Here is a 27,273-nt window from a genome sequence, read left to right on the forward strand (position 1 = left end):
AATGCATGTGAAAGTGAAAATGAAACAAAAAAACTTGTGTTTAAAAAAGTTACGAAGCACCAAATGTGGTAGTTTTCCATCATACTAAACACAGTGCACATAGAGTGCGAGGATCAGGGGGTTGATGGAGACCCAGCAGCTCATTTTTGTTCCCTAACAGGTTAATCGGGCCGTGCTGGGGATTACAGTCAACACATGCTTTATCAAACTGTGGTTAATCTCAAGTAAGTTTTGTAAAACCTTGATTTCAACTGAGTCAACAATGAGCCTGTTCACCTGTGAAATGTTCAAAACAGGTGGTTTTGGAGCGTTCCACAAAGTCAATGTGGAAAGTGGTCCATAATTTAATTAAACATAAAGCTCCATCATCAGTACAAACCTAACCACTGCTCCCACCTCCTATATTACCTGAAGAGTTGGGTCTTTTAGATGCTAGGTGGATGGGTGGGTTATTCCTTGACTGGACAGTGGTGGCGGTGCAGGACACAGAGGACGTGGAGACGGTTTGTCTCCTTGAAGGCATCCTGGAAATTGTACGCTTCTTCTTGGCGCCGCTCTTTGGCTTCTGAAGAGGAGCATGATGGCGACGATGATGATGAAGGAGCGGAGGAGTGAGAGATTGTCCAAACATATCACCTGTTGATAGTATGAGACAAGTCATCATTTTATGTCTTAGACTTTGTGACATTTCTTTTAACCCGAGCAGCTCACCTGGCAGGGACTCAGCAGCATTGTCAGATTCCAGCTCTTCATCACAGCAGCGTCCCACAGAGCCTCAAATAATGATAATAAATATGTCAAAATGATTAGCAAGTTATCACATTTTGTGTTATTTATGTTTTACCCAGCATCCCAACTTTATTGGAATTAGGGTTGTTCATGAAAAAGTGCAAAAAGGTCTCTGTTTTTACAGAACTGCCAAAGAGTCTTATTGTACTTGAGACTTGCTGACCTCTCAGCAAATCCAGCTGCCTGACTGACAGGCAGTGCTTGATAAAGATCCACTGAGCAGCTCTTTGCTCCAGTGACGGGGACTCCTGAGCTGCTGAGACACAGAAGCTTGTTTGGCCAGATCACCTGATATGGCGAGAGATCTCTTCCATCGCCGTGATCCCGAGGCCAAGGACCCGCTGAAATCACAAATACAGAGGAGTGCAGAGCTTGTGCAAACCCACTGAGGTGCAGAGGAGAGACTGGACTGAGTCAATAAATAATTACACACCCATCAGCGACTACATGCAGGACACACTTGGCTGGTATGGTTCGGGGCCTGACTGTTTATTGTCTTTCATGAAACTATCTGATAAAGACTTTAGCTCCTCAGCTTCCTCAGCTCATATGTTCCCTGAGGGCAGCACATTTGGATTAACAGCAGACCAAGTGGAGCCATGTTGAATCACTTTGTGTTCTTACATTTCTAAGAGAAGCAAAGCTCTCCGATGTTCAGACCACTGCTTCAAGCAGCGAAAATCAAAAAGCCTAAGAAGCCGTGGAGACTCTCGTCCGCTTTTTTAATAAAAAATGACAAGTGACCAATACTGGAAGTGGAGAAAATGAGCTGCAATGATGCACGTGCATATAATAAAGTGTCGAATTAGTTAAAAATTGATGATGTTGCCTCAACAAAGCCTCGAAAACAAAACGCTTCTTTGCATCTTTAATGTGGGACGCAGTCTGAGCCTGTCTTTGAATGTGACATGAGCCAATAAATCATCTATAAAGACAATCAGTACCACAACGTCCCAATTTTAAATGCTGCTGAACCCAACAAAATACAGAAGAAAGTTTCTTTATTGGAAATTTGTTTGGAAATACATCAACATAAACTCATACAGTTCTCTGAGAATTATAAAGTGCTGTTTATTAATGGGGTGTCCATAGTCTACGGTCAGCACACAATCATGAAGGGAACAGATGATAAAAAGTAAAACAGCCAGAACCTGGAGCTGGTTTATAAACCATGATAAAATCATCATGCTGATCAGTGACAGCAGGACAATAACACATCTTGAATCTGTACAAATTTAGTGCCAGTGAAGAATCTCTCATATTTTCTGTGTTTTGGATAATGTCTGCATAAGCCTTGACACTTATGTAGCCTTGAACGACTGATATCAAGAGCTGTCCTAGATTGAAGGAATAAAATAAGTTCTGTTCATTATGGGATTTTATTGGCATTTTATTGGCAGAATATTTTAAAGAAGAGGGAGGCAAAAATGGGTCTGTATTCAAAACACTCTTTTTATGATTCCAGGAAGACAGACTTAACCGCCGAACAACGCTGCCTTTCTTTGGTTATTAAAGTTAAACCAACCTTGAAAACTCTCCATTTAGACGCTGCAACCAACTGCAATAATAAAGTGTTTCATTTTCTGCACGTATAAACATGTTTACAATGAAACATTCAATAATTAATCACTGACTCGAACATCTGCTCTTGTTCAAAGTGCTGCATTATAAGAATATAATGCAAGGCTGAGCCCAGGCTTTCCCAGATATTAGTTTTATTACAGAAGCCAGTTATGAACTCAGTCTAAGTAATTAAATGACTACGTTGTGTTCTAATGACAACTTTGCCTAGTATTGCTCCTTTGAGATTAAACTCATGGCACATGAGTCTAAAACCATAGAAACAAGGTGAACACGGTCAAAAAGTCCAGGGCTTCTATCTAGAAAAACTTTCATGTGCTGTATTTTACAAATATATTAGAATATTGTCAAAACTAAACTGCAGTGTATCTTAAAATCCCTTCAACGTTAAGGGAAATTCCTTCAGATGTTGAATGGAAGATGGAAATGTCAAAGATAAACTTGGTCAAAGTTCATGTCTACACCTGGATTTCTGCCTCCAACAGACTTGCCGTGAGGGGACCTGAGTCAAGTTTGATACCGCCCACCCCGGTCTCAGAGACAACTGGTGAGGCACTAGGGGTCCTAATGGTGAGAGAAGACAGTGATGGGGAGAAATTGGGCGTCATGGCTGACGGGGTAAGTCCTGTGTTCCTTGCTAAGGGGGAATACGCATATTTGCGGTAAGAAGGCTTCCTTCTCAGGCTTGGCACACGCCCTGGGTTTCGTGGAGGTACAGTTCTGATGCCAGGCTGAGCCACTCCTGTTATAAGCGGTGGTGGGTACATGAGACAGCTCGCCTCTGCCGCTAAGTCCTCATGGCCACCTTGAAGCTCCTCGTCAGGGAGCATCCCGATATCAGTGAAGACGGAGGACAGAGTCTGGAAGCGTGGCTCCCAGTCCAAAATGTAGTCCCAGCTGTAGCTGCCCTGCAGCTGCTCCTCTAGACACACCAGTGAAGAAAGAGAATCTGCAGAGACGTGGGCTTCTGACAGGGGAGCATACCCATTCGTCCTCATGCTCTCCTCCAAATCCCTCACCCTATGTATTGCAGGAAGCAGTCCCTCACCTCCCCCTTCTTCTTTGAAGTGGTGGAGGCTTTCTGTGCTGGCCATCCCCGAGACTAAACATTTATTGACAGATAAAATGTTCTCCGGCCCTACATCGATGGAGTGGCAGGAGATGCTGTCCCCAGGTAAAGCAGAATGTGGGATCCCCGTGGGCTGGTTGCCTTGAGCAGATTCATCTCTTTTACGGCAGGGGTACTCATTAATCCACTTGATCTCCTGGTCCTCAGCGGTCTCACCTTCTGCTGATCCACGGCCGCTTGAGTCTGACTGACTGTACGCGTTTGATATGTCCCTCTTGGTCATCAAAACGCTGGGCCGCTTCATCTCATGCAGAGAGATACCGCTTAGCATCTGCCGATTGGATCTGCCAAATGAGCTTGTCCCGTGGTTCAAGTTTGCGGCAATGGCAGCAGCCTTTTTGATCGCTGCTTCCTTTATCTTGTACCTGAGAACCAACCCCACAAAAATGAGAAGGACGAGGAGGAACATGATTAGCGAGATACTCAAACTGAGCATGTGTGTGTCGAGAGGCACCCCGGTGAGTGCCTCAGCTGAGCTGGAGATATTGATGAAAACCAGGCAGTTGGTGGTCCTGGAGGCCAATCTGGGACTCCTTGCAGACACTACAAGCTTCACCATGTCCTCACTGGCATGGCTGCCTCTTCTGCGATACACATGATCTGACACAAAGATGGTACCAATCGTTTTGTTTACTGAGAAAAACGGAGATGAATTCACAAGGGAGTACTCAACAATACCGTCCACCCCTCCATCATGGTCCAACGCCATCACATAACCAACTACCTCTCCAGGCTTGGCATTTTCCGGAAGGTGGAAACGGTACTGATTTTGGGTGAAGACGGGACTGAACTCATCCACTCCCTTGATGTTCACAAGCACTCTCACTGTAGCTGCTTTGTCGCCTTTGTCCCTGGCCTCCACCACAAAGCAGTACTCACTCTCACGTTCATAATCAAAGGTCTGTCTGGTGTGAATGTCACCTGTTAGGGGGTCGATAGCAAAAGCCTCCTTCTTCTCGGGGCTGCCACTGCCATAGTCCATGAAGCAGGAGGACAAAATAGAGTAGGTGAGCTGGCCATAGGAGCCTAAGTCATTGTCAACAGCATGGACGGAACAGGTGTGAGTGAACGCTGGGAGGTTCTCCAGCACAGAACAGCTAACAGTAGGGAACATGAAGTATGGAGTGTTGTCATTTTCATCCAACACTGTGATGAAGACCACTGCAAAAGCCACTTTACGCACTTCAGATGATTCACCGCCATCGGAAGCGCGGATGGTGAGGGTGTATTTTGAGTCTTCCTCGTAGTCAAGCGAGTGGTTTAGCACCAGAAGGCCAGACTGAGGGTCGAGCTTGAGGTGGCCTTTGCTGTTCCCAGAGATAATGTCATACCGCAACAGGCTGTTGATTCCCAGGTCAGGATCGTGAGCAGTGACCTGGACCAGCCTTGTACCTACAGGGCTGTTTTCACTCACCTGTGCATGGTATTCTGTGTTGGAAAAAACGGGGGCATTGTCATTGCAGTCTGTCACAGTCACCATGACGACAGCAGAGCTGTTCAGCGGAGGTGTTCCTCGATCAGACACACTTACTGTTAGTGCGTAGCTCTCAGTGGTCTCGCGGTCTAAAGGGTTACACAGAACAAGTTTTCCTACATTTCTCATCTGATTCTCAACGTGAACCATTTTTACTTCCAGACAGAATCGCTTCTCCTCATTTCCCCTGACGATGGCATAGTCCAGATGGGTGTTTTCCAGGCTCCAGTCTTGATCCTCTGCAGACAGTGTCAATAAGGTGATGTCTGTGGGTGTGTCCTCTGGGACAGTGAGCGTGTAGATGTCCTGGTGGAACAAAGGCGCATGGTCGTTGGTGTCCAGAATCAGCACATCTATGGAGGTGACAGTCGACTGCACTGGATCGCCTTCGTCTCTGGCCTCAACCAGAAGATGGATCAGGTTGCTGTTTGTGATGGCCTTCAGGGGCTTATTGGTGAAAACAGACCCTACAAGACAAAGCATGTGTTCATGAGTGAACAGGTTTATTTTAAAGCTGCAATAATCAATATATTTTATATTAACAACATATCCAATGACTGTGCAATGTGGTGCTGCTCATGTTGATAAACCAACAGACAAATAGCACCAAACTCCCTTTGTTCTATGGAGCTTTTTAGCTGCTTTTAGCGAATTATTGCTGTTTTTCACTGCACATTATCCGAGCCAGATAACTTTCTCAGGAGTTGGTAGAAAGTAAAGCAAAAGTAAAAGGAGACTGACTAGTGGATTTATGTTTAGCAGATGTTTCTCAGAAACATCACTCCAACACTGATGTTCCAGGCAGCTCTATGTTAGCGACTGTTTGCTAACATATTTTCCAAAACAACTTCACAAGGAGATCAGATTTCAGTGGCCAAAAATCAATTACTAAAATCTGTTTCACTGTTATCAAAACATTATATTGCCAGTTATATGTTGTAGTAAGTCAGTCAAACATATGTTGATTTTATCTTACAACTGCTTATAAGGTCAAGAGCCTTTTCGAGACCTGACATCTGGTCTTACCAATATAAAACTATAAAAGTCAATTGATTTAACAGATGGTTTAACAAATACACAGATTGTTCCTGGATTTGTTTCTCTTTGGAATAAGAACTATAAAACATGTCTGCTTGTGTGACAATATATTGAGAGTTAAATCAAAATTGTCCTTGTCATTAGACGCCGCAATGCAACATCATTTCCTGTGTGACCACCCTGTAATGAATTCCATATGCAGACTGTAAGGGCAAATTTTCCTCTTGGATGACAATTATGTGTTTGTCCATCCAATTTATTATTCCACTTCACTGCCACTTAAACGTTTCTACCGGATGGCTTTATTGATTCTGTGGCTCCACTTTAAAGCAGCGCCATTCGTTGTTTGTGAAACAAATAGGCCTGGAAAAACTGAGAGGCACCGCATGGCAAAAAGCACCACGTTAATTTTTTGGGTTCTAGTTGGAGAGCTTTGGTCCACATCGATGCAAATTTGGCTTTCCATTAGTGCTCCTCACCGCAAAACAGGGCAAATACATTTCTCTGATATTAAACTTTGGAGCTCAAATATGACAGAAGCCCATAAATCACACTTGAGTGGAAAAGACTCGCCAGCACTGAGGAGTGGTGGCTTCCTTTCAGCTCTTCAGGATTTATCTTCCTTCTTGGGTTTAGGGGTTTTTAAAAGGGAGATAATAGGATAGGCACGGCTCCTCTGAAGCACTTTATCTCACTGACTTGTAATTGCCTCTCTCTCTCTGTCTGAAGAACCCACTTTGTACATCCAAGACTACAAAAATATAAACACTGGAGAAGGCTACAGCTACTGGCAGCATGACAGCTCTCAGTAACCTCTGATACCGTACGCTGAGGTGCTCGTAACCAGGCAAAGACTTTCTCTGTGCCCTTTTCTTTGGCGGCTGCCCCTTTAACAACGCCAGAAAAGCAGATTTTAATGGAGGGAATAAGAAGGATGAATATGGAAATCGGACCACCAGACAGCCATAAGTCACGAAACTTGTAAAGCTTGAGTTAATGTCTTTTACAGATGAACTACAATACATCTTGGATCATTGTTTTATGCTTCTGGTGGCTTCTTAACCTCTCCCTTTTCTATATATACATGTACACACTCGCAGTGACGGGTTGCCGTCAATCAGACGTTTATATCAGAGCATTGCAGCGTGTCTCTTCCATCAGCTGTTCTTACCATTGTCTGGCTGGATGTAAAAGCCTTGTAAAGGAGATGAAAGCAGTCTGTAGGTGATCTTGCCATTGCGTCCAGAGTCTCTGTCACTGGCGGACACTGACAACACTAACGTGTCTGCTGACACCAACTCTGACAACTCCACCTTGAAGACAGAAGAGAGTCACGTCTACACCAAGATCATGACGTATATCTACATCCAGTCAGATTTCTAATGAGGTTTCATAAAAGGTTTATAATTATTAAACAGGCCTGGTTCCTAAACATTTAGTGATGCTTTATAATGCATGAGTAAGCACAGATTCTGGGTTGCCAGGTTTGAAAAATCTCTTCAGCTGGTATATAACCTTTATCCTTTTAGTCAACTCTTCGGTTCAAATGGAGAGTCCCACTCTTAAACTGAAGAGCTGCAGAGTGTTTGCAACAAAATCCAGACATTAACCATGAAAAACATTTCAAATTTCTGACCTGCTAAGTATGAAACCCTTTGAAAACCTTGTGATCCTTTATTAAAGAAGAATCATTTTACACATTAAATCTGAGAAAATAGCCCTAAGGGTGTCGTATCTGTTATGGAAAATGTAAGATCCAGTGCTTTTGGAGACTGAGCTGAACTACAAGTCAAAATATCTCAACCTGTGCTGCTTCAGTTTGGACCATTCTTCTTTTAATCTCCCCAACTCTGAAGAAGTGACCAAATGCCGATGATGATGAGCCGATGTTTATGTTAATAAATGATCCATAAAATCAACCACATTCATGAAACAGCAGTGACACAGACAGACCAAGTTATGCTGTGGGATGATGTACATCAGGTACATTTTACAACCTGGAAACCCAAAACTTGTCCTTATTAATCTCATTTAATATTAAATTAAAGAGCAATTTATTCAACATAATTACAAATTATAGATCCTGAATAAGGCATGACTTGTTAGCGGGCTGCTCATTTTCTCCTGCAGTGATGACAGCACGCATATAGCATATTATTAATGCCCGCTGACCCAAACCATTTGGCAAATAGACCTTCTACCCTTTTGATCGATAAATCTATCATCTGTACCTGGTAGGAGACCTTGGCGAAGACTGGAGCGTTGTCATTGACGTCAAGCACTTGAACTCTGACCTCTCCGGTGGTCTGGTGGAGGGAGTCAGACGCCCAGACTGTCAGCGTGTACTCTGTCTGCTCCTCGTAGTCCAGGGCTCGAGTCAGGGTAATCACGCCAGTATACCGGTCGATAGCAAAGGGAACGTTGGTGCTGCTGTTGTCTGAGAAGCTGTAGGTGATGGTCGAGCTCAGGTCCACGTCGTTCGCAGTCACCTGGGCGACCATGTACCCCGCTGGCAGATCTACAGTAAAACAGGAGGCGTCAAAATAAGCTCAAAATCGACAAAGAACGCAGTGTTTCTATACTAATGACTGAAAGCAGCAGTGGCGGTTGGCCTCACTCTCTGCTATAATCACAGGCTCCATGGGGGGGATGGCGGGGCTGTTGTCATTGACATCCACCACTTGGACCCTGATGGTGGCGGTGCTGCTGAGCGGAGGGTTCCCCCTGTCTGCTGCCTGCAGAACCAGCCTGTAACATACAGGCAGTAAACACGCAATGCCACAACAGTTAAAAAAGCAACAATTACAGAACCACAGATTTCATTTTATCGTTTTTATTATCAGACACATCTCACTAATTAAACGAGAAACCCCGCACAGGGTGAGTGTTGAATGCCAACAAGATAATTACATACCTTTTTAATGGTTTGAGGCTAAAAACTACACATCAAGTGCAGACAACTTTTAACTTGTATCATGAATCACGTCTCAGATTTTTAGATAACGATTATTATTACTCAGATTCTGGTGATGCAGAGGTTAGCTACAACGGGGAACGTAGAAACGTACTAATCTAGCTTTGTCTTCATTCATACATTCTAGGAATGGGTACGTAACACTGTTTAATATCTGAGGGAGGCGTACTTGTATGAGGGGGTGATCTCACGATCCAGTAAGACATTGGTAGCAAGAATCCCACGAACAGAGTCTAAGATGAAGGCTTCGTTAGCGTTACCGGACACGATGGAGTACTCAATCTGCCCGTTCATCCCGCTGTCAGCATCGGACGCGAACACCTGCAGAAAATATGATCACAACAAAATGCACAATCTGCCTGCTTGGTACGTCCAATGTCAGACAGAGCTGAACATTCGTAGCGGCTACCTGCATGATGTAGGTGTTGTGCGCTTGTCCCTCCCAGACAGCTGTTCTGTAGCTGCTGTGTTCAAACACCGGCGCGTTGTCATTCACGTCCAGCAGGCTGATGGAGACCCTGCAGTGAGCCGTCTGCAGCCCGCTGTCGGCCAGCACCACCAGCTGGATCTGAAGGCTCACCTCGAAGTCCAGAGAGTTATCCTTCTGCACGCGGATCTCACCTGGATGAGAGGGAAAAACCCATGTAAGAAAGAAAGACACCCTTTATTTGTCACATTAAACAGAACATGCACACACGGCATGCTTGGTGAAATTCTTCTTCTGCTTTTAACCCATCCTGGTAAGTCCTTCCTCCATGGTAGACCAGGAGCGGTGGGCTGCTGGCCGACCCAGTTTCTTTTTCGTCACCATTGGTCAGGTGGTGGTCTTCATGCAGGGGGGTTTCATTTTTTTATGGAGGAACATGGGGAGAACATGCATGCAAACTCCACACAGAAAGACCCCTTTCCTCGAGATAAGGCATTGTCCCCACAGCGCCCCAGGCGGGAATCAAACCCAGGAAGTTCTAGCTGTGAGGCGACAGTGCTGCCACTGCCCCACCGTGCCACCCAAAAACTGCTGCCATAGCAGAGGATGGCTTTGATCCATCGACCTCTGGGTTATGGGCCCAGCACGCTTCCGCTGCGCCGCTCTGCTACACCCCCCCAAAAACTGCAAAGCCAGCATCAGAGACCGCTGTGGCTCACTGTACTTTCAGGTCAGAGAGTAGTATTTATTTTAAAACAGAGCGCACGATGAGTTCTACTCTGGCCTCTGATGCATCATTTTAATCAGCCTGTGAAAAAATGAGGAGGAAGTAATGGAAAGAAAACGAAAGATTTTTTGATCTTTTTAAAGCGGTGCTGACAGAAGCTGTTTTAGGTTCAAGTTTCTGTGTTAACCCTGAAAAAGTATTCAGTCCTGTGTCACCGTAATAATGTGTATTTGAGTCAAAATGAGTTTGGGGTAGAATGTGATAAAATCAGAAAGGCAACAATCATAATTCTTTAGGAAATACTTGTATATAAACAACCAGATGAACCCGATAAGTTGAAAAAGCATTTTGAAGACACACAGAAAATAACAAGAACCCCGAATGGCTGCATTAGAAGATACGGTTGGTTACACATAAACAATGGTGAGGACTGGAAGTCAAAGGCTCTTCTGGATACTTCTATGGAAAATAAAACGGGTGAGTGAATGAGCATTTGTGCTATTAGCATAACTTAAATGATGAAAGTGTGCATGACGTATAACTCGACTGCCAGCTGCTAATCATAAGCAGTGAACTCCAGCAACAACTTTGGGTGGACATGAGGAAAAAGGAACAAAAGAGATGTTTTTGCCTGCAGAGTTGCATGTTTCTTACCAGTGTGGCGGTTGATGGAGAAAATGCGATTCTCGTTGCCACTAAAGATGGTGTATGTGATCCTTTGTCTGCTGTTGGTTTGGTCACTGGCCTCCACTTTCGCGATCCACGTGCCTTGGCAAAGAGAAAGTGAAAAGGTCGACGAGGTTTTTAACGGTATCAGTGGAAACAGAAGGGGTGGAGGTGCTGAAACGTACCAGCTCGACTGTTCTCCTTCACTGTGGCGTTGTACACTTTGTTTGTGAACTGCAGTCCTTCGTGCTCTCCCTTCAGGTGGATGAAAAACAGGCAGGTGGAGGTTAACGCAGGCCGTCCTCGGTCTGAAACCTCGATCTGCAGCTTCCTCCCGGAGAAACCTGCTCTCACGCGTCTTCTCAGCGAGATCTCCCCTGTCTCGCTGTTGATGTCGAACAGATTTTCCTCATCCGACAGCATGAACCGGACGGTCCCGTTGTCGCCCTGGTCGCCGTCTGTTGCTGTCACCGTGGAAACTATCTGGTTTGGCAGAGTCCTCATGGAGACCCAGGCATTGATGGGGTTCTGGTCACACACCGGCACGTTGTCGTTCACATCCTCCACCTGGATGTTCACAGACGCCACAGAGCTCAGCGGTCCTTGGGTGCAGCCGTCAGTGGCCACGGCTCTGAGGGTGTACTGAGCCCTGCTCTCTCTGTCCAGAGACCGGGTGGTGCGGATCAATCCCGTGAGGGCATCTATGGAGAAGGCCCCCTGGCTGCTGTCCTCCGTCAGAGAGTAGGTCACGTCCCCGTTGGACCCCTCATCAGGATCGAAGGCGTGGACGTGCAGAACCTCCGCTCCTGCAGGTAGGCCCTCGCTGATGGAGGCGTGGTAGCTCTTACGGGTGAAGGCCGGGATGTTATCGTTCTGGTCCAGCAGCACCAGCTGGAGTTGGGTGGAGGAGCTGAGCGGGGTGGGGCCGTAGTCCCGTGCCTGTATGGTGAGTGTGTAATTCTGCCTTTCCTCACGGTCGAGGACCTGCGTGGTGCTGACGACACCCGTGTGGCTGTTGATGGTGAAGAGACCTCTGTAGTCCTCACCTAAAGACAGTGGACGGAAATTAAAGGATAATTCCACTTTATCACAACTTCAGTCTTATTTTTCTGGATTGTCCCACCATTTCTATCCATTACAGTAACATTTCTATGATTTATGCTCGACACGAGTCACACGAGACAACAGTTTAGCCAAATTATCCAAAGCACTTTATCTGAAGGCAAAACCAAATGCAATTAATAATCCCTCAGTGCACATTAAAACTGAATGCTAATAACGAGCAGCTTGGGGAGTAATTTAAGAATCTGCCTCCGTTTTCTCTTCTAAATAAGTTTCTTTTAACCTCAGAGTTTGTTTAAAACTTGCACGAATGAACAGCCCAAACTACCAAATCATGATCCAGACAGCGCGACATACAGAGCACCTCCTGGCTCCTCACCTAATATTGAGTAGTGTATGGTTCCGTTTTCCCCGTGGTCTGGATCAGAGGCCTGAGCAGTGTGGACGACCCCAGGAGGAAGGTTTTCTGGCAGGCTGATCTGGAAGGACGACTGCATGAACTCTGGAGGGTTGTCGTTGTCGTCCAGCACGGAGCACAGCACGGTGGCCGTCCCGGTCAGAGGCCGCGTGCTGCTGTCACGAGCCTGGACTGCAGGCGGGAATTCACACAAAGCATCACTGCTCAAGTCCTGGTGTCATTTTTATTTAAGTTTAGCCGTCGTGTGAAATTAGAAATCATTAAATGAATGCTTCATATGCGTTTGTCCACCATTATTTACTTTACTATGAGGGAACAAGAGCACATGACTAACAGTTTACAGCAATGTTAGCATCTCTGTACATAAATCGGTGCTTTGAGCTAAATGCTAACAATGGCAGTGCTAACATGCAGGTATGTTTACCACGTTTCCCGTCTTAGCTTAGCATGCTAACATTTGATATTTTGCAAGTATTTAATCATGGACAAAGATTTTGACTTCAAGATGGTGCTGGAAGAAAAGTCAGGCATCAACAAGGTTAACAGGACCTGAACCATAGTACCATAGTCTGAACCAAGTGACAACAGAGCCGTGCTACTGGCACGACTAAATATGAGATAAAACTACAGTAAACAGTTCAAATAGGCCACAGACTCTTATTGTAAGAGCTCCTTCAACAGCTATTCAGTGTACATATTGAAAGCATCAGTATTACATGGAGCAGCGTATGGAAATAAAGAGTAATGCTCAGTATTCTCAGTCTCTAAACACCACAATGAGTCAAACTTTTTGCCTTTCTAGACTTTGAAAGCAGGACAGACCCGAAGAATGAAAAAAATCCTGTCAACAGCAAATACTGCGGCAGCTTTTAATACACGCTACAAAGAGCTTGGTATTTCATTTCTTTCCAAACGCGTCTGCAGCCAGAGCAAATTGTCCCCACATCTTTCGGTATTTCCCAACAAGCCCCGTACGATTCTGGCACGACTTCAAGACCCTCAGGCTTTCCTGTTATTATATTTTGTTATTAGATTTAATTGTTCATCATACTGCTGACTGTACAAATATTATGATAAAACATCTGAAAGCAGTTTATCACCGAGTGCCGCCGAGCAGTTTGAATGTAATGACTGTGCATGCCCACAAGAGAGTGAAAGCAAACACTTCAAAAGGCAGAGGGTGCAGCGGCGCAGTCAGCGGAGGTTAGATAGACCGTACCTCCGCCCTTTAAGAGTCTACTGTTTCCTCACCATAAATCAATCTGCACAATAACGCTGCCTTCATACTAACGGCAGACCTTGAATTCTTTATGACTTTGGCCGTGAAGCATGACGAGAGAGAAGGTGGAGAATGAGAAACAGAGAGGGGCAGAGAAGGAGAGAAAAGCCTGATAGAGAGTGTCGAAAACCTCTGTACAGGTTTTATTTTTAGCAGATTTCAGATGTTTTTATAACCTTTGACTAGGAGGATCTGAGCCAAGCGTTCACTTCAACGTAAAGCCGAGCAGGAGCATCGTACATTCATGTGATCACAGCATTGATGATGCAGGCATAGCTGATCAATACCAACTTTAAACTTACATCAACTCAATGCAGACTCTAAACATGCATCCATCTGGTGATTGTGAGGCTAACTTCAGCCCGGTGCTGCGCAGTGATTGGCTAAATAATAAATACTGTGAGATGCAGCACCACTGCTTGTTTCCGTGAAGCTTAATGAGCTGAAAATTATATTGATGAAGGTTTCATCATTTCCTCTGGTGTCCCCTAAAGGACAGCACTCTACCTGTCCCCACTGGGTTTTTACTGTGAGGGGGCTCCTCAGCACGCGCTGGCGTCCTACCTCTGAGGGTGAAGCGCTGCTGCTGCTCTCTGTCCAGGTAGGAGGTGGTGGTGATCAGGCCGGTGTAAGGGTTGATGCTGAAGAGCTCGTAGCCGGGGCCGGGCAGCAGGCTGTACCACACCGCGGCATTCTCCTCTGGAGGGGGGACGAGGGGGGTTAACGTGTGTTTTACAAGCAGGAGGGATGTCAAAAAATGTGTGGAAAAATACTGAAACTAAGCAGAAAAGAAGAAGAATTCACATCAAAGTGTTATTATTATAGTTACTGACCGGCAGAAGTGGAAGTACTTATACTTTGAGTATTTTCAGAGGGAAATATTGTACTTTTCACTGCAATACATTTATCTGACAGCTTTAATTACTGCTTGTTCGATAAATCGTGTTGCATTTTGCACATAAAACATGTAAATGTTCAAGTACAGCTGAGGATCATTCTCATAGTTTAATAGCTGTCTGAATTTTTACAAACCAATCAGTCGATTAATGGAGAAAATAACCAGCAGATTAATCCACAATGAAAAGCTGCAGTCCCACACAGAAAAGTTCCACATAAACCAACAGTGAAATCCTGATTTTACATTAATGCATGAGAAATAATAATCTAAAGATGTAATAAATAATACTAGAACAGTCACAGGGGCCATTTTTCTACATTCAGCACTTTTACTTTTAACACTTAAAGTTAATTTCCCTGATTTTACTTAAATACTTTTACTTAAGTCTTTGAATTGTACCAGAGTACAACATATTTTTACTGTGTGTTTCAGGACTTCTGATTGACATTTTGATTGACTAAAGTGTCCTTCACGCATGCTGTCCAGCTCCACTTGATCACAGGCAGGAAACACAAACCCGCCCCTCTTGTGAAGGATACGGAGTACAAAAATCTACTCATTAAATATAAATCAACTCATCTTCAAACAAGCAAATCAGGAATCTTTAACTGAACTTCTGTCAACCTTAACCGTCAGGAGTGAGGTACCTTTACTTTCTCTGAGGCAGAGGTACTTTAAGAGGTAACATTTCTCATGAAAGACGTGTGACAAATAATCACAATTATAAAAATAATTACACCTTTCATGTCTAAAAGCTGATACTTTCATATAGTGTTCATGTTTTCTCCTTCAAAACTGGTCAATCTGTTTTCTCTCAGTCGCAGCAGTTATATCAGCGCAGAGCTCGGCACCTCATCAGAGTTCGTGTGTGTTCTGCCTCAGTTCAGACGAAGCTTATCTGACGGCAAATTGAAAACAGAAGCCGTCACCTTTAAAAGCTGACAGGGGAGCAAAAGCTTCATCTGAGCTGCTCCAGTCAGGCCCTGCTGCCTTCAGGTTCTTCTCCTGGCAGCCAAACATTAACCAAGAGTTAATGACACACAAACTGTGGAGCTGAAGCTCAGCATCTGAGTTTCAGAGGGTCTCTGCAGACCGTCAGGACTGCCGGTGAACAGCTGGACTGTCTTTACCTGCGCTGGACGATGAATGGATGCAGTGTTCGTGGACATGAAACAGTGTGGGAGCTCTCAGCGTTGGATGACGGCTGGTGGTTAAAGATGAAAAGGATCTGAGACGTCGAAGCGCACTTGAAAAATCCCTGTGATCAGTTTTTAACTGATCCGCCCAAAGAAGTAGTCCTCATGAAACAAGAGGAGGGATTTCTGGAAGAACTTCTTCTATTATTAAGAGGCCAAACTTCAGGGGGAGCACTGGTCCCACAGTAAAGTTTGTTCTCCTCTATCACAAAGTGATGCTGGAGTTCGTTTAGTTCAACATTGTCCAGACTAATACAGACAATATTTCTGGACTGAGATGCAACTGTTGAACTGATGCAATCCTGAATTAATGTAATTTTCAGCGCTTTGAGCACCGCAAACAAAATTCAAACCATACTTCAGCTTGAAGGTCTCCCCTGTTTACTGTGTTTAACAGCCTGAAAAGTGTTGAGTGACCACTGACGAAGACCAAGACGCTCCACAGAGTGATTCAGACGATCTTCTGTGCCCAGAACGTTTCAACGACATGTGATATTTGCATGTTTTCTAAAATATGGGCCTTATTTTTGACATAACGGGTGCATCACTTGCATCACACGGCAGGTTCTTTTGATGCTAACATTAAGCAAAGGATGAAAAAGTAAAAGCTCTCATGCACAGTGATCCAGCGTGTGCAGAGTAACACAAAGGTTAGCTGCTGTCACACTCAGTGATGCTGCACCTCTCCTCTGACTGACTCCAGCACACGGAAACTGGATACAGAGACCAGCACAGGCACAAAACACTGGTCATCTTCGGGAAGCGCTGGGGAGCGAAAGCAGCGCACATGATAATCAAATAAGACTGGAGGGAGAGCGCACTGAGCTGCCAGATGAGCCGGTCGGAGGAGACGGATGAAAACACGGCGCCTATTGGCACAGATGGCTTGGATTATGGAAATCATCAGGAGAGAGGACCTTTCAGATCTCCCAGAGGAGCTGTGTGCTTGCTGTTCTTGGACAATTCTCACCCCCAAGAATGTTAGCTCACATCAAGAGCCCCCCCGTCCAGATCCTCGCGCCACATGCCCTCCACCTCCACTGTTTAAAAGGACTCGTACTGTCAACACGACGAGACGAGATGGGATTTAGGAGGCCCCGTGCACAACGTGTTAAAATAAACAGGGCTGATGTGTAGATTTGTGAATATGATTAGGGGCCAGATTCGCCGGGCCTTACAGTGAACGTACAGCACGTGAAAAAAGACACAGATGGGACAACACAGGCGGGAACGGGCCAGGGGTTGGTTTCAATTAAAGTGCTAATGGGGTGAAACAAAACAGACGATAACCTTGATTCACTGCAGCGCTGACGTTTAACCAAAACACGGCAGGCTGAGCTGCTGCTAAACTGTATTTTGTCATGTGCTACTTGAGTTTAAAAACACCAGAAAGGAACCGTTGTACTGCGGCCTCAACAGAAAAGTGTTGCCATTGAGCACTATTTCAAAGATCACAACAGGTTTAAATGGCACAGAAAAGGAAAAAAACAACTTTTCATGTCCTCATAATTTAGAAAATTCCCCCTCGTTTAGGAGCTCAGACGCTTTCTCCTTGAGTTTTATTAAAAATATCTTAATTTTATGTGTTACTGTTTGGTTTGATGTTTTGGTTTTATGTTTTATGATTCCAAAGAAAGTTGGAAAACATAAATAAAACAGAACGTGATATCTTGCTAATCCTTTTTGACATCAGAAAACAGCACAAAGACAACATATTTAATATTTGACCTCATCAGCTTCATTGAGTTTTGTTAATATCTGATTATTCTGAATTTGATGCAGCAACACGTTTCACAGACTGGAAAAGATGTGGAACGCTCCAAAAACACCTGTTTGGATCATTCCGCAGGTAAACAGGCTCATTGGTAACAGGTGATAGTGTCATGATTGGGTATGAAAGGGGCGTCCTGGAAAGGCTCAGTCGCTCACAAGCGAGGACGGAGCGAGGTTCACCGCTTTGTGAACACATGATTGGATGAAGGAGATGAACACATGAGCTCAGGAAGACTCTGTGAGACTGTTGTCAGTAAACACAGTTTGTTTGGAAATGATTCAGTTCTGTTCTTATTTGTTTTTCCCAGCGTCCCAATTTCTTTGGAAGCGGGGTTTATGGGGAGTCTTTGGTTTGAGGCTGTTTGGTCTCAAGGATACATGCTAGTGCTGCCATCTAGGTGCTTGGGAGTCATACTACCATGTCATGATTTAGAGAAGTTCAGACGCTTCACATGAAGTTTCTCATCAATTCCCAGTGATTTTCTCCCCAGGCTCTCAAGTAAATTTTATCTGTTCTGTAGAACAAGTTCAGTTCCGATGAGGAAAATAAGGACACGCGTCAGAATCGTCTCGCCGCCACATCCCCTCCTCCGGATGAGAAACTCAGCTCGTATAAAAGTCCCTCTAATCTGAACTACGTCACTTCGACTGTAGAAACGCAGATTTGATCCGTATCAAATGTAGAAATTTAACATTTCCGTGGTTTGCAGAAAAATGCCATCGCTCGTTCTGGGCTGGTGATGACAGCGACAGTTCTTACCTGAATCCCTGTCAATGGCAGAGACCCTGATCACTGCTTCTCCAGGGTCTCTGTTCTCCGCTACGCTGGCGTTGTAGACGCTCTGACTGAAGACTGGCGACTGGTCATTCACGTCCTCCACCTCCACCGTCAGGGTCTGGGTGGAGGAGAGCGAGGGCAGGCCGCGGTCCACCGCACGGACGGTGAGGTGGTGGAAACGCTGCGTCTCATAGTCCAGAGGGGCCGAGAGAAACAAGAGGCCTGCAGAGGACGGAGAAAGTGTGCTTTTACAGCTGAAAACTGCAGCCTCAAATGACCACAGTGAGCTCATATCTGCCCACATTTTGGCCTGGATAGTTTATGGTAAATGGTAAATACATTTGGTGGAGGGCCCGTTCTGCCTCCTGAGCCACAGCCCCCCATCATTGATCAGTCTAACTCTACTTGAAATAGTCACTTATCAGTGCTTCCATGTAATCATCCCACCTGTTTTCTCCTCCAGCGTGAAGAATCCCTTCTGGTTTCCAGCCAATATGACGTAGGAGACTTCCCCATTTTCACCTACGTCTCCATCTATGGCCACAAAGTGATGCAGCAGGCGCCCCACCTCTGCATCTTCCATCACCTGAACCGTGTCGGCTGATACGAACACCGGCCGGTTATCGTTCACATCCAGCAGGAAGACCTGAGCCGTCACCGACGCCCGTTTGCGCTCGTCCTTCCTCGACGCCTGGTCGGTGGCAGTCACGGTGAAAGCGAAGCTGGGGGTGGTCTCGCGGTCCAGAGGTGCTGCGACGGTCAGGCTCCCTGTGTGAGGGTTGATCTGAAAGGGGAAGCGTGGCGAGGAGGCGCTCAGCTTGGGGTCAAAGGTCAGGGAATAGCGCAGGGCACTGTTAGCAAACGTCCCATCAGCGTCTCTGGCATGAAAAGCGAACGCCAGTGACCCAACTGCAGCATCCTCACACAGACCGAACACCACCAGCTTATCGGGGAACCAGGGCGTGTGGTCGTTGACGTCCTCCACCATCACGCTGACCAGCACAGACACGTTCGCTCCAGGACCGAGGCCGACATCTTCGGCTCGCACCATGAGGAAGTACTGCGTGGCAGACTCGTAGTCCAGCGGCTGGTTGATGTAAATGTCGCCGGAGGAGTCGTCGATGCCGAAGTGGACGCTGCTGTCGCCCTCGGAGATGGAGTAGTGGAATCTGCCTTTCTCCGCGACGCTGGCAGAGCCGATGATGGTCGCCGGCTCCGCGTCCTCTTTCACCGTGAAACGCCTCACAATTTGGTGGTCAGAGCGGCCGTGCAGAGCCTCTAACCCATGAACCTGCAGGTCAGACACAGATGACACAGCAGAATTTCAACAGGTCAAAACCGAAAACATGAAGAGGAAAGATGAAGACCTTCAAACACTGTGTCTCCACCAAAAGACTTTCATATAAAAGTCTACGTTAAAAAAATAATACGTCTTCTCCAAACTTATAAATTTGTTCTTTTCTTAAGCAAAATCACAAGATTACACTAAGGCTCCAGCCTATTTTGCATCAGTGACTTTATATTTTTACACATATAGTGGATTATAATGGGAGTTGTATATCCAACAGAAAATCCACTCATAGAGAACATTATGAGTCTTGGTATAAGGTGGAGGAATGCTGCACCTGCACATGAACGACTGCAGTGTCCTCCAGAGGGGGGGCCCCGCGGTCCCTGGTGCTTATTCTCAGGGCGTAGTACGCGTCAGCGTTCTGCGTGAAAAGCTCTGTTGTTCGGACGTCTCCGCTTTCACGGTCAATCTCAAAGTGTCCGACGCCCTCCTCCTCTAAACCAACACAGGAGGAGGAGACTCCGGTCAACAGGTGGATCATACTGCGACCGCACAGCTGCACTAATCCAATAAACTCAGCTCAATGTTCAAAACTCACCTGTGACCAGCGAGAAGGCGACTGTTCCGTTTTCTCCTGCATCTAAATCTTTGGCGAACATGTTCGTCACCAGGGCTCCAGCAGGTAGACCGGCCCATATCTGCCATGAGGAGAGGAGCTGTGTGAATTACGCTGGAGAGAGCAACATGCCAGCCACATGGCACGCTTTAAAGAGACTTTTTACACAATTATCTCTCCGCATTTTGTCATTTTTTTGTAATTTTACACAATCATGCATACATTTATTGCTTCTTTAAGACAAATTCAGCGTTTTCGTCTTCATTTATTCGTTCTTTTGTTGTTCAGAAAGAATAAAATGCAGAGATACAGGCCTATTGTACATGTGCCTCTAAACCCCCCCATGAAGCTTTGGCGACCCCTTGTGGGGTCCCCCAGGTTGGGAACTAATATAGGAATCCCTATGGAAACCTTTCCTCCCTCCATAAACTGTGCATCTGAAGGATTTGAGGATCAAACACACTCTTATAGTATAGCACACAAGTACAATCCTGGCATTTCTACCTGGACGTTGATCTCCTTGCTGGCCGGCAGGTGCGTAAACTGCGGGGTGTTGTCGTTGATGTCGGTGACCAGGATGTGAACGGTGGCGGTGGCGTTGAGACGAGGGCGGCCCTGGTCTGTCACCAGCACCTTCAGACTGTGCTGGCTGTGCTGCTCCCGGTCCAGCGCCACCCAGTTGATAATTTCGCCTGTAAGGGAAGCGGGAAGAGACAGAAAGGTGAGGATGCAGGTGAGGCTGAGCGCACCTGAGGATGGCGCTATTAATGTGAGGTTTTACCTGTTTTAGCGTTGATGCGAAAGAACTTCCCATCCGAAAGCAGGATGTAGGACAGCTGGGCATTTTTCCCAGAATCCTTATCCACGGCCTTGACTGTTCCCACCAGGCCTTGAGGCGACGGCCCCTCTGACACGGTGAAGTAGTAGACCTCTCTGCTGAACACTGGGGCGTTATCGTTGATGTCCAGCACCAGCACCGTCACTGTGGCTGCAGCTGTGACGTTCGCCAGCGAGGCCTCCCTGGCTGTGGCCAACACCCGGAAACGAAACATGGACTCGGTCTCATAGTCGAGGTTTTGGGAGAGATACAACCATCCGGTCTTTGGGTGAACCCGGAACGGAGCAGGAGGAAATCCAGCCTCTGCCTCCAAGGAGTAGACGAGGCCGGAGTTTGACATGTGGCCTCCCCGGCTCCGGTGCGCCCTCACCTGGATGACCCTCGAGTCCTTCCTGTAGCCCTCGCCTATCTCCACCTGGTAGACTAGTGTCTCGAAGGCCAGACTGTCCTCGGCAGCGCTGCGGTCCACGTTGACTGTGAGGGTCAGTGTAGAGCTCTGAGAAGGTTCTCCTTCATCTTCAGCCACGATTTCCAGGCTGTACCTCTGCTGATGATCCACCTGCAAGCTCTGATTTAGCGTCACCGTCCCGAGGTTGTGGTCAACGACAAACGTCCCATTTCTGGTGCTTTTCAGGTGATACTGCACCCTCCCGTTGGCGCCACTGTCATAGTCGTGGGCGTGAGCGATGAACAGCACTGTTCCTGGGAGGGTGTTCTGGGACACCGTGATGGCGTCACTGACTTTGGGGAAAACCGGGGCGTTGTCGTTAATGTCGCCTATAGTGATGTTGACCTGGGTGGTGCTGTAAACCGGAGAGGAGTCGGTGTAGGACTGAAGGACCAGCAGGGCGTACGGCTGCGACTCGTGGTCCAGGGGTTTGATGTTGCTGATCCCGCCGGACCGCGGATGGACGGAGAACAAACCCTGAGGGTCTCCGGATGAGATCCGATAGGAAACTGATTCCACAGAGTCTGTGAGGACAAAGAGTTCTTATTGAGAGACGAACAACAAAACATTACAAAACAATCTGGAGTCTCCTCAAAGTCCCCGTTAGCGGTTGCATTAAACCGTGCAGACAGTTTTGGTTTTATTTGTCCTCAAGACATCTGTCACTTGATATTTTTTATTGTTCACAGCAATAAAAAAAGTGACAGCATCAACATACCATCCAGAGACAGCTGCTGAGTCTCAGTTTGACACAATATACAGCACACAGTATCTACTACATATTAACCTTTATAGTACACTGTTTTTGCAGCTAGAGTACAAACAAAGCATACTTTACAGTTTTTTTCAGCGAGAATGTAGTCAATGCACTCTATTTTTAACTTTTATTACTTTCATTAAACTGCTGTATTTTTGATTTCATGCATTCTTTGTATTGTATTTTTAGCTTTATTTTATTATTATCCTGTGGGTTTTATTCTCTCATCTTATTTTCCATTAACCTTCTTTTCCTGTCTTTGTGTTCATTCTGTCTTTTCTTACGTTTCTTATGTTATTCAGTCACTTGATAAAAGACTGATGTAGTTTCTAACCCCACAGCACCACAACAGGGCGTGTGTTTTGCGGCGCAGCTTAAGGCTGTGACCGACACAGCGAGGTTAAACCTGTGTGAAGATGTTCTGAGCAAGGCTGAAATAGGCTTATTTCGGTTAATCGAGACCGATGGCGAATCTGTGTCTGTTGGGAATTTGAGAGACTCTGTCATGCTTGTTTGTTCAGAGGCCTCAGTGCTGATTGGTCGAGCATGCTCAGAAGGCGAAACACTTTCTGCCCTCTCACGTATTAAGTCTCAAATTGAGTTTGGAGACCTTTCTATTTTTCTGCACGTGGTGGAGAAACACGTAATACGTCAAGCAAATACACTGTTTCACCTCATGAATGCGCAGCACACGCACAGTAAGCAACATGAAGTAATTACACTGCAGGTCAGGAGATCTCATTAATCCCCTGCAAGTGTCTGCTGCACTTCAACAGCTTAACGCTGGCCGACCCCTGTCAAACAGGCCAAGCTCTGTTGTTTCCGCTTTACATTGAAGCGTTAATCTGCTAATTGATTAGACAACCTTAAATGACTGTCTAGTGCAGCAGAGTGGTTTAGCCGCAGAGGGGAGTAACAAGCAGACTACGAAGGGATAATCCTGCAAAATGAGGGAGTCTGGAAACCCTCTGCAGAGAGAGGAGACTGCAATCAAAGTTACTGCAGATCAAATTTTACACAGAATACAAGCTGCTGAACCTCCATCACTCAGAATCCTACATGTATTTATAGTACTTTTACCTGCTTCTGCAATGAATTAACTCTCACAAAACAAATACAGTTTAAATACACATATTTATAATAACAACAGGTCCAGGTGCACAGTGTGTTTATGACAGGACTATCTCTAATGTCCAAGAATTATGACAGAATGTCGTGTACAGTTGTCTTTTGACCCTTTATCATCTGTGCATGTGGCTAAAGGGGATTAAAGATTAAAGAAGGAGATTTCAACAATGGCAATGCTCGCTCTGTCAGGACAAATCCTGCTTAAATACTGTGTTTCTGCAGCGCCCCGTGTTGGAGAAATTAGCCTTTTCAATCAATTAGCTGCTTTCATTTCAACATGTTTGTTGAAACTGAACTGAGTGAATGGAAAGTTATTAGTTATGTCTTTATGACCTCATTCGCAGCCAATCCTGGCACAAGATTTATAGCTTCCAAATCACCTGTCGTGCAAACTGGCACACGCAGACAGAGAGAGAGCGAGAGGTGACAGCGATTACGACTGGGTCATCAAGCCATCTGAGGACCTTTAGAGCTGGTTTGCTGTTTTTCCTCTCGTTAAACAACCGGCCAATTTTAATTTTAATGAGGAGTAAGACTATGAGAGGTGAAAGGGACATGTGCATGCCGGGACGCTCGATTAAACCACACAGACATGATGCACATCACGCATAAACAACCATTAATCCACTTAAAAATCACAGAAAATAGATGCTCCTGATAACATCAGAACTTCCTTGGAAATTGTCATATTTTTGCCTTTTCTTCAGTATCACAGTTACCCAGTGACAGTTACCTGCACATCCATGGGCACACTGCAAACAGACACTACTAACAGCTAATTCGGCCGACGTTTTAATGCTGTGAAATTCCCTAAATGTAAACAAACATAAGCTAAGAAAAACTGTAGCACACAGTTGCACACTTGCTGACTCTACTACTTCCTGTTTACATCCTGCAGAGCCGCTTAAATTATGTTATTATGTTAGTTGGAAGGGAATGACGGGTTGGTTGTTAACTTGGGACGAGCATTTTAAAAGTAAAACACGGTCGTCACAGCTGCAGAAACGAGGACGTGAAGCGAGGGTATCCACTCACCTGCTGGGTTTATGGCCTCCACTGTCCCCACAGAAGTCCCCGGCGGTGCGTCCTCAGGCACCGTAAAGGTGTAGCGCGACCTCCGGAACACAGCCGGAGCCTGAGCGCTGCGTAAAACATTGATGGTGACCTCTGCAGGCCGGACCGAGGTCAAGCCCTCCCCGTCCTTCGCTGCTATTGAGAGCTTCACGCTGGCTGCGCCCAGGTGGGTCAGCGTGGAGGTCAGGAAGAGCATTCCTGCAGTGGCACATGAAAGTTAAGGTTGAAGCATTCACTCATTCATTAATTATTAATTTTCAAACACCTACGTAGTTGAAAGTCTGCCTTTATTCAGCCAGTTTAAAGTCTCATTAAGATTAGAGCCTAAACTAGCAGAAGGAAAAAAATCATTAACCATTTTTAATTAATTCATAATTATAATCAATCATGAAAAATCACCAGTGCAACATGTTGCGTTGGTGATAATCAAGTCGACATGGAAGTCAACATTTTGTGTCCTGCAGTAATAGACAGACAACAATGACAGATGGGTCAGTGAGACTCATTTTTGTCACCTAAAGCTACTTTACGATCCCATCCATAACAGCCGCCATCGCTCTGGAGGTCCGACCTGCGACCTGAGAGAATCACGCCTGCTGCTCAGACTCGATTTAGTTTGGAAAAGCATCCATGTGCAGACAGAGCCACTTCAGCCACTCAAATAAAATGTTTTTCCTCTTCATTTAAAGGTTTATTCAGTATTTCTCTGTGGCTGAGTGCAGATCTGATCTTACACTCAGCCACATGGGGATATAAAGCTTTGGGCTTTCTGCACCACCCCTGCTGAGCAGTGACACCGACAATCATATCATGGGGACTTACACAGAGTAAGCAGTTGTTTATCCCTGAATACTGAGACTGCCGCTCACACAAGTTACTTAAGACTAGTGAGTGGATGTATGTGACAAGAAGCTTGAGATGTCGTCCAAATAAGGTTTAAAAAACCTTAAACTTACATACACGCCATATCCAAAGAGTAAGTGTCATAGATATGGTGGCCCTGAGCGACAAAACAGAGCATTTCTGAAAACACAGTCACATTTGGTAAGACTTTATACCAAGAGACACATGTGCACCTGTAACTAGCTGTGTTAGCATGCATATTAGCAGCATATTGGCTCTTTATTAGTCATTATAAAGCACATATTAATGCCTTATTAGCATATTCTACAACTGGCAGGCAATTAATTAAAAGTCTTCCCTCAATAATCTCCTAATTATTGACCCTAACGTCCAGAATAAGGCATTATGTAATATGCTACTAATGTGAATGCTAATAAGCAACAAGTTAATGATGATTATGTGCATTATTCTCATCTGTTATATTAATATAAAAGAAAATAATAGGCCCAGTCAGTCAACCAAACAAAAATTGTTCCTCTCTTTTTAGCTTTGTTACTATGTTTCATCCAGTTTTTGTTGCTTTGCCCCTCAGGCCACCGTCAGATGGATGAATTAAGCTAAAGACAGACATTTCTCTACATTTGCTCTTTTCTTCAGCACTTTTCATTTTCCCAAGTTCCTCCTTTTGGGAACAAAACCATAAAGACACAGAGAGCTCTGGGTTTCCTCATGTCGGCCTACCTGTTTGTTTATCCAGTGCAAACAAACTGGACACGTCACCGGGAAGCACGTCGTAGGTGACCTGTCCGAACCTGCCAGAGTCTCGGTCGGTGGCGATAACGTTGAGGATTTCAGTGCCGGGCTGAGCGTGGCTGCTGATGCTGGTCGTGTACTGGTCGGGGTTAAACACCGGAGCGTTGTCGTTCCGGTCCTCCACCTCGATGTGCACGTAGGTCTGAGCGCTCAGGCCTCCCTGATGTTTGGAAAGTCAAAAAAAGACAAACATTAAAGGCTGCAGCCTGAGAGCCAAATCAGCAGCACAGGAGGAACATCATGGTGGTTAAAAATGGAGGCCAGGCTCTCCAGAGAGAAGCAGCCCACTCACCGGATCTTCAGCCTTGATCAGAATGTCGTGGACCGTCTGTCCCGAGTCCCAATCGATGTCCTGAGAGACGCACAGCTCTCCGGTCTGCGGGTGGATTTTGAAGAGGGGGTGTTTGTCCTGCTTATCAAAGCCGTCGGACAGAGAGTAGAGCAGTGTGCCGAACTCTGGGCTGTCTGCATCTGTGGCGACGACCTGAGGAAGAAGACAAAGACACTTTCACTGCCACGAGTCCCACAGGTGTGTTAGACATGAACGAACTCAGAGGAAGAAAACCTGCTGAGAGTAACTCACATGGATTTTGCTGGTGTTATGAACGGAGTATGATAGAAACCAAATCAAATAAAAAAACATGCACAGTATGATTAGCTCTCATTAGAGGCTTTTCTTACTTTAAAGCCTTATTTGATGCCAATCCTTTGTTTGCATGTGCTCTTGCCTCGACCACAAGGCCGTTATCTACTGTAAGCATCACCTCGGTATATTAACCTTTGCACCTACATTAAGTTTTTACAAGCTCAACGTTTATAACTTTCTATTTTGAGTCTTGAAAGACTTTTTTTTTTTTTACTGGTTTTTACTGGTTATGCAGGAGTCCACGCTCTCACTGCATAAACAAATCCCAGCCAACAAAATTAATCAACACACTGAACTACTTTAATCAAATGCAATTCTGATAAATATTTGTTTTCTTTTCTTTGCATTTTCTTCTGTATTTACACTTGCTTGTGTATGCATACACACTCAAACCACCTTCACTATATAAGGAAGAACACCACACTGTAAAAAGTAAGTGGAGTAAAATCAAAGCAATGAAACAGGTAGTATTTTAACTGCCTTTCTTACAGTTTTCTATTCAAATACAGGTAGATTAATAATTACTCCAGACTAAAGATAGTACTAAATGTGTACAGAGCCAAAGAAAAAAAAGCCTCAAAGCCTCAAAAACTGTTCACAGCTCCAGTGA

General features: G+C 45.4%; 1 protein-coding gene across 1 annotated transcript; it reads right to left on the reverse strand.

The window, feature by feature from the left end:
- Window positions 1–1,724: 1,724 nt before the first annotated feature.
- On the reverse strand, window positions 1,725–26,778 carry dchs2 (dachsous cadherin-related 2). Its single transcript, XM_070990504.1, has 20 exons — window positions 26,746–26,778; window positions 26,310–26,501; window positions 25,946–26,177; window positions 24,323–24,559; window positions 20,898–21,926; window positions 20,621–20,808; window positions 20,099–20,198; window positions 19,835–19,995; window positions 18,657–19,500; window positions 18,192–18,431; window positions 14,129–14,263; window positions 12,247–12,456; window positions 10,991–11,851; window positions 10,794–10,907; window positions 9,395–9,606; window positions 9,155–9,306; window positions 8,629–8,759; window positions 8,243–8,529; window positions 7,183–7,324; window positions 1,725–5,440 (listed from the first exon to the last, which is right to left on the reverse strand). The coding sequence occupies exons 1-20, from the start codon at window positions 26,776–26,778 to the stop codon at window positions 2,829–2,831; spliced, it is 8,112 nt and encodes a 2,703-aa protein (XP_070846605.1). The 3' UTR covers window positions 1,725–2,828.
- Window positions 26,779–27,273: the final 495 nt, after the last annotated feature.

This window comes from Chaetodon trifascialis, chromosome 2, assembly GCF_039877785.1.
Source record: "Chaetodon trifascialis isolate fChaTrf1 chromosome 2, fChaTrf1.hap1, whole genome shotgun sequence".
NCBI classification, from domain to species: Eukaryota; Metazoa; Chordata; class Actinopteri; order Chaetodontiformes; family Chaetodontidae; genus Chaetodon; species Chaetodon trifascialis.

Excerpts from the sequence above, each read along its gene's own strand:
- dchs2 (XM_070990504.1), bottom strand. The coding sequence starts at position 26,778 with ATGCTTACAGTAGATAACGGCCTTGTGGTCGAG. Across the intron at positions 11,852-12,246 it reads CATACACTACTCAATATTAG|GTGAGGACTACAGAGGTCTC; the intron begins GTGAGGAGCCAG and ends CACTGTCTTTAG. Across the intron at positions 5,441-7,182 it reads TTACATCCAGCCAGACAATG|GGTCTGTTTTCACCAATAAG; the intron begins GTAAGAACAGCT and ends TTTGTCTTGTAG.